At 40.5% G+C, this 7,613-nt stretch overlaps 1 protein-coding gene across 1 annotated transcript in view; it reads left to right on the forward strand.

Moving 5' to 3' along the window:
• The first annotated feature begins 2,932 nt into the window (after positions 1-2,932).
• Positions 2,933-7,613, forward strand: part of stom (stomatin) — a 12,868-nt gene continuing 8,187 nt past the window's right edge. Inside the window, exons 1-3 of the mRNA XM_080846903.1 lie at positions 2,933-3,041; positions 4,947-5,056; positions 6,932-7,004. Coding sequence (XP_080703029.1) covers positions 2,981-3,041; positions 4,947-5,056; positions 6,932-7,004 — 244 coding nt within the window. The 5' untranslated portion in view covers positions 2,933-2,980. The remainder of the gene's footprint in view (positions 3,042-4,946; positions 5,057-6,931; positions 7,005-7,613) is intronic.

Here is a 7,613-nt window from a genome sequence, read left to right on the forward strand (position 1 = left end):
CATTCCGGCCACGCTGTCTTCCTTTGGCCAGGTTGAACCCAGCTTCATCAACAAAAATGAGGAAGTGAGGATTCTCATTCGCCTCCAGCTCCATTATTCTCTACAATACAGTAAACACAATATTACTGTAAGTTGGTTATGCAGTAGAATCAGACAACAAATTACATTACCTGTACATACTGATAGCGCAGCTCCTTGGTTCTCAGAGTTCCTTTCAAATGGAACTCTGTACAATTGCTTCATGGTCAACTGATTTTTAATCAGGACCCTGTCAATAGTTGAGATGCTGACAGTGTTTACATTTTGAAAGATGCCAGCATTGTCCTCCAGGATTGTGGTCTGGATTTCTCGCAGTGTGATGGAATTGTTGGCCACGACAATATTGCAAATTTCCTGTTACTGTTGTTCAGTGAAAATTGCTCTTCTGCCACCCACACAGGTTGTTTTCCAAATAGACACTATTACTATTTGTATTTAGTAGTTTTACTTTTACTTCAATACATTTGAAAACTGCAGTTAGTAAGTCTACCACCAATAATTCAATAGTTGACTGAGGAATGTTTGGATTATCGAGGACACTGTAGAAGCGTGGCACATTAGGCTGAACTCCACGACCTGCATCTGCCATTGGGAGGCCATGGTTGAACACATGGTCCACATGAGTAGCCCGAATTTCATCTGGTACTGCCTGTTGTCTTCGTCCTCCTCGGCGTCTTCGTCCTCCTCGGCCTCTTCCCCCTACTCCACCACCAAGCACCCTTGTTTCTCTTCCTCTTCTTTTTCTTCTTCCTCCTCTTCCTCGAACAGGCAGTTGCCCTTGGTCGTTTGGTGCTTCCAAATGTAGTGAACTTTGTCAAGCCCTAAGTATTTGATGGAAGCATTGGATAGCACTTGTCAGCTAACTAAAATTACTGTGTGATTGGTGATCGGATGTGAGAAACTCCCCCTTGATTAGTAAAGTTGTAGTTGCACCTGAAAATTAAGCCGATGATCCAAGAGATCCATATTACAGTAGGCTATACCATGATGTTTTTCATGGTATTAGGGGAGAGTGGGGTAATGTGAGACATTTTTTACATTTGCTCTCCTCTAGGCGAGCTTAATTGATGTATCAGTAAAATGTACACATATCCCATTTATTCAGGATGTTTCCTAGCAATTGAAATCATCAGAATGTCTTCAAGACAAAGGGCATTGAAAATATGATTGTTTTAAAAAAAGTGGTCTTGTGTCTCACTTTACCCCAGCTTAGGGGTAAAGTGAGACAGACCAGAGAAATCAACGGGGTAAAGTGATCCACTTACTTTTTTTGACAGTAGAGTGAACTATTGTGCAGGTCATGATGTACACAAGGAAATTATGCCAAGATGTTTTGCAGAGAACAACCACTTGACTGAGAAGAAACAGTCAGTTTCATAGGCGGAGCCACGGGTGTTCCAAAGGGTTCCGGGAACACCCAGTTTCATAGCTGGAACACCCCCCAAAAAAATTGCCGTCACCTAGCAACCGATTGAAAACGCAAGCTTCGCGAGTGCGACATAGTGTGCTTAAAAATATGCCACGATGAAACAGAGTATGATAATTGACAGACAGCAGACGGAACTGAACAACCGTTTCCAACGAGACTCCTACGGAATAATGAAGGCCGCTGCTTCCCTCATGCCTGCGCCAGACGCACGTTACCAGCTCGACTCATTGCGCGAGGCAAGCGGGCATTATGGCATTGAGTTGGACACATCCGAGCTGAATGTGTTTGAGCAATTGCTCAAAAGGAAAATGGACGGAGGACTGCAATTCTCGTCCATTATGGAAGTGTTAGATTCCTGTAATAAAAATTGTGTTTTCCGAGAATTAACAGCTTAATCCGTGTATTGGCAACACTTCCAGTCACAAGTTGCTCTGTTGAACGTCTGTTCTCGGTTGTAAACAGAGTAATTCGAAGATCAGAACCACAATGCCACAGAAAGACTGAATAGCATCTCACTGCTCATGTTTGAAAAGGATTTAGCCGAGGAATTGGACTCTGATGAGATAATTAATGCATTCAAAGCCGAGCCACGCCGCCTTGCCCTGTGAATTCAGTTGCAGCGCAAATATAGAAGCAAATACGTTACATTCTTAACCCAGCAGCGGTGTTGTTCAGATACTGATTAAATGGGTTTGTTAACCATGCGTAATAGTATGCGTAATAGTATGGCTCCATGAGTATGCGCACACGTTCTATGTGTTCTTCATCTCTGGGCACTGCGTCCCTTTATGTTTTGCAGCGGTTGCATTTGTTCTCTGTTAAAATACATGGTTTTTGAAAAAAAAAAAAAACAGGAACACCAGTATTTTCTTGGGAACACCTAGTATTTTTTTTCTGGCTACGCCACTGGTCAGTTTAGACCAGCCAGATGTAGGCTATTCAATTGGTAATTGGGCGAACACCTAACCGTCTGAACAGATGTGCTAAATCATTTTAAATGTGTGCAAGCTGTAGGCAATTGCCTACTTGTCATTTGCAAGGAGTTTCTAAAACAATTGCCATTTGATTAAAGGAATGAGAAATTCCACTCTGTTGTGAACAAGTGCCCAGTGGTTTGGATGTCTGCACGTGTTGTTTTGAGAATGTAATTTCTGTTTCGTGAAATGGGCCAAAGCAATGGAGAAAAACTGTAAATAAACACCGATTTAGGACGTGCCATTCCGGTTGGTCATTTGCCTTCAAGTTACACCCTTTCCTCCTTAAACGTTGGTGTCAGATGCGTTCATTGTTGAACATTGTATTTAACACATGGTAAGAAGGTTAACCAGATATTCTATCAAAAAACACGTTAGATGAACGAAGTTTACACATCCGTCCCTCGAGAAAGACTACATGGGCATGTATGCCCCTCCCTCGAGGAACCAACTACAGGAGGAGGGTACTACTCATATGCGCGGTGTCGGCTTACAACACAACACATCGCGTGAAGCGGATGTAGTAAAACTTCTAAACATGGCAGAGCGTGAAGCTTTACAGGCGAGGAATAAGTCGAGTAGTGACAGAGATCGGCAAGGTAAGGTTGGCCAAAAACGTATCGCTTCAGTTCCGTAAGGTTCGCTGTATAAGCTAACCTTACTGAATAACTTTGAGAGGTACAGAAGGCTCTACTGAATTTGCTAACCAAGTAAGTTAGCATAGCTAGGTAGCATATCTACGTCAATTCAAATGCTGAACTGCACATAACTGACTCCGCAATAAATTGTAGTTTGTGATAATTCTGCAATAATATACGACTGTTATAATTCAACAGATAATTTCCTGTGTCGAGTAATGAAATTAAAAAGCTCTTTCTAGCCAGCACTTAGGGGTTGGACATCAACCCTCCCCGTCATAGCATGGGTGTGCCTCCCATGACGGTACTGTGAAGAATTATAGCTAGAAGTAATTGGCCACTCTGATCTAAAGACAATACTGTAGGCCTTTAAACATTTAAATAAGGTGTAGGCTAGAAATACAGAATATAATGGGGATATTTAGGTTGACGTTAAATGCAGTTATTTCTGTTACACAACATTTAACGATTGCATTTTTATACATAATGTGTTATCATTTTCAACTTTAATTTTGAGAGCATGGTAACACTGTTTTTGTCCTCTCATTTAACGCTAGCCTACTTTTTACTGTTACTGTGTGGAAGGAGACAGAGGGAGACACTGGGCTGCGTCTGCTAACCACCCCGTTTTATGGGATAGATAGAGAAAGGAATATCGCGCCGCGCTTTGAACCGGTCATGGCAACGGATAATGGAAATATCACCTTATCACTACTGACATTGACTGTCATGATGACTAGTTGCATATTGCATATGTAATGACAGGGTTATGTTATGGTATGATGGAGACTCATGTAATCCGTTTCCTATGGCTCTGCTTGTTCATGGAAGCCATAGGGAACGGTTTATAAACAGCTTATAAGCTGTCTGGGTTTTAGTCTCTGCTAATACTCGTCAACTCTTCAAGAGTAATGATTTGCACAATGGCACATAAATGTCCTGACTAAGCGAATATACAAAAACGAATAAGCAAGCCAGTAACTCACAAAATAATACTTCCAGTACTACTACAATTGTGTAATGTAATTGGCAAAAGCCATAGTACAGGGCATTTTGTTTTGATTATGAGAAATTAACTAAAAAATAAAATACAATTGAAGGATTTTCCATAGCAATTCCTAGAAATTCCATACGGAACTTGAATTGGAAAATCTACTTCATGCCAAATTGTGTCAAAGGCTATGGCAAACTGTAGATACTGGTATAGGTCCTGCATTGGCAGGTCTTTCATATGATTTTTTGTTTTAGGAAAAATTAGGCCAGGTCAGATCACCAATAAAAGATACATAACAATTTAATAGAAATACAGAAATAAAATATACACAAGGAAACTCAAGTTTAAATAAAATAGAATAAGATAAGTTCATAATAATACAAATTAACAAATGCATTTAAATAAAATGAGGAATGAAAATTAGGTTAAAGGTTTAAAAAAAACAATAAGAACAAAACAAAAGTAGAAAGAAAAAAGCAAGTCTGATAAGATTTCAGTCTGTTAATGGATGTTTAAACCAATAAAAGGATCTTAAAATCTATTTAAAAACTGACAGGCCACCAATGGAGGGACATGGGGACAGTGAGATGTGTGCTCCTGGTCTTGGTGCCTGTGCTGCTGCTGCAATCTGACTGATTTGTTGTTTATGTATAGTTTCCTTGGGTAGACCAAAGAAAAAAAGCATTACTCAATCCTACTAGTGACTTGAAGTCTCAAATTGATTTGAAAAAGATTTAAAGTCTCTTGAGTAGCTGCCTGGTAGAGGAATGATTGCACTTTAGCAATATTTATAAGGTGGTAGGAAGCATTTTTTGTTTGTTGGCACATATGTTGAAACTGGAACTCACCCCCCGTTCTCTCTGTCTTTCTAGCCCTGGAGGAAGCAGACGGAGACATTGGTCTGTGTGGATGGTTCCTGACTCTTGTCTCCCTCCTGCTGACTCTGGTCACACTCCCTATCTCCATATGGATGTGCATAAAGGTAGCCCTACATCTCAGTGCCCTGTCTGTTGTTAATTATTGATAAGTATCGGTATGGTGGTTGTAGTAGACCCTGATATGTTACAATTAGGGCTGTAACGATATTGGATCGAACCGAGAAATCCCGCCCTCTGGGTCACGAACCTGCATCGCGATGCGAGGAGGCAGAACCGCGACATGCCCTCAGCGGTCACTTGATACAAAAAGTTTGGTTCGCTAGTAAAGGCGGCTGCTTGCTTCAGCGTTGGGGTTAATTGTTGCGCAAAATTTACTCAGTGCAGTTCATGCTCCCAAAGGTTGCGCGTGTTGTCATGAGCCTGCCATTTGCTTGGCAGATAGAAAACAGAAAGTCTGAAGCTTGAAGTTCTTTTCAAACCTTTGCTTGGGTAGCACTGCTAAACTGAGCAGACATGCAGACTACATTTTAGTAATCTCATCACGTAACATTACAACAATCACATAGTATTGCATGTTTTACTGTGGTAGAAAATACGTTAGCTTAATGCTAACGTATATGGGAAATCCTATAGAGACCGCGCTAGGTATTAGCATCAATTAATTCACGTTAATGTTTTTGTATTAGCCTGACATTTGCTCTGCAGATAGATAACAGGTTCCGAAGTTTGTTGAATGTTTTTCAACAGCATTGCTTTGAGTAATAAAAACCTCAATATTTGGTTATAAATTGTTTCTTCATTTTTTTATAGCTCATACTTATTCTAATGTGAATTAGAAAATATATTTAAAAAAAATTATAATAATAATAATAATAATATCGTGGGGTGTATCGAACCGTGGGTCAAGAATCGTGATACGAATCGAATCGTGAGGTAGGTGTATCGTTACAGCCCTAGTTACAATACTAGGTTAGGTTGTTGTTGTAGCTACATTACTTGGGCTAGGTTGAGTTGTAGCTACATTACTTGGGCTAGGTTGAGTTGTAGCTACATTACTTGGGCTAGGTTGAGTTGTAGATACATTACTTGGGCTAGGTTGAGTTGTAGCTACATTACTTGGGCTAGGTTGAGTTGTAGCTACATTACTTGGGCTAGGTTGAGTTGTAGCTACATTACTTGGGCTAGGTTGAGTTGCAGCTACAATACTTGGGCTAGGTTGAGTTGCAGCTACAATACTTGGGCTAGGTTGAGTTGTAGCTACAATACTAAGACTTGGTTGAGTTGTAGCTACATTACTTGGGCTAGGTTGTTGTTGTAGCTACAATACTAAGGCTTGGTTGTTTTTGTAGCTACAATACTAAGGTAATAGAATATTAATAAGCACGCTAAAGTTGAAGAATGGACCGGAGGCAGAGTCATTTTCTGGAGGTTGTATTTCAGCATGGAGACCCCTCTTGGTTGTTGGTTCAAGGAAAGTCTAACCTGATAGCAGTATGCTATCGCATTTTATACAATTCAGGTTACAGTACAAAGGGAGAGGGGAAGGGCCACACCCTTTTAGGTGAGAGAAGGGTGGGGGGGGATACAGTGAGAGGGTCACCTATGGGGGGATGGGGATGCCAGAGGGGGGGGGGGGGGGGGGGGTCACATGTCATTTGCATTGGATCTCAGTGAGAGACAGACGTAGTACACATTTAGAGTGAGTTGTAGATACAGAGCAGTACATGTTTACCTATAATAATAACAATAATTCCAGTTCCATCAAAGGCTTGGTTGTTCAATATGAGAACTTGCATGTGGAAGTCAGAGATTTGGATACTGTGGGAAACCCCAAACCAATAGCACAAGGAATTTCACAACAATGGCATCCTATCTGAACAGAAAACAAAAGACTTTTCCTCCCAAAGCATGACTTGTCTTTCTGTAATCCTAACTGCCTAAACGTGATGAATAACCACAGCCTTCTTTGTTTCCTGCAGATAGTGAAAGAGTATGAGCGAGCCATCATCTTTCGTTTCGGACGAATTCTCAAAGGAGGTGCCAAAGGGCCAGGTGAGGATGTAATGACTATACATGAAGTACTCTGTATTGCACAGCAGTTGCATATCAAATATGTTATTATATGATTACATTATTCATAGGGCGATTTAAAAAATAAGCTTTGTCGTGTTGCATAACATAATTTGCCCGTCAGAAGCATTTAGAAATCTGTCAGATTTGCAATGAAGTTGAAGTGACAAACAAGCATTAGCAGTGTGAAGTTCACCACATATTCATGGCAAACAAGTTACCTAAATGAACTTTAAATCAATAACTATGAATCACGTTTTTGTTAGCTTGGAATGAGAGACGCTCTTTGGAGTTCATGACAGCCAACAACTAACATAACCAAACTTCACAATTTAAAGTCTGTTAAAGCATTTACAGACTTAATAACTAAATACAATTTGCAAATGTCTATCTTTAAAGTAACCTCATCACTTGACATTTTATGCAGTCGTAAACACTGACACATTTTGGAAGTAGCTACTGGTACCTGATGGACATGGCACAGGCACAGGCAAAAATCTCCAACCTCACCGCTAGATGCCACTCAATTCTACACACTGCATCTTTAACATAAGAAGCTGTTTGTTGAGATTGCCCATAGGATTGTGTCTG

The sequence above is a fragment of the Sprattus sprattus genome, assembly GCF_963457725.1.
Source record: "Sprattus sprattus genome assembly, chromosome: 11".
In the NCBI taxonomy this organism is placed as follows: domain Eukaryota; kingdom Metazoa; phylum Chordata; class Actinopteri; order Clupeiformes; family Clupeidae; genus Sprattus; species Sprattus sprattus.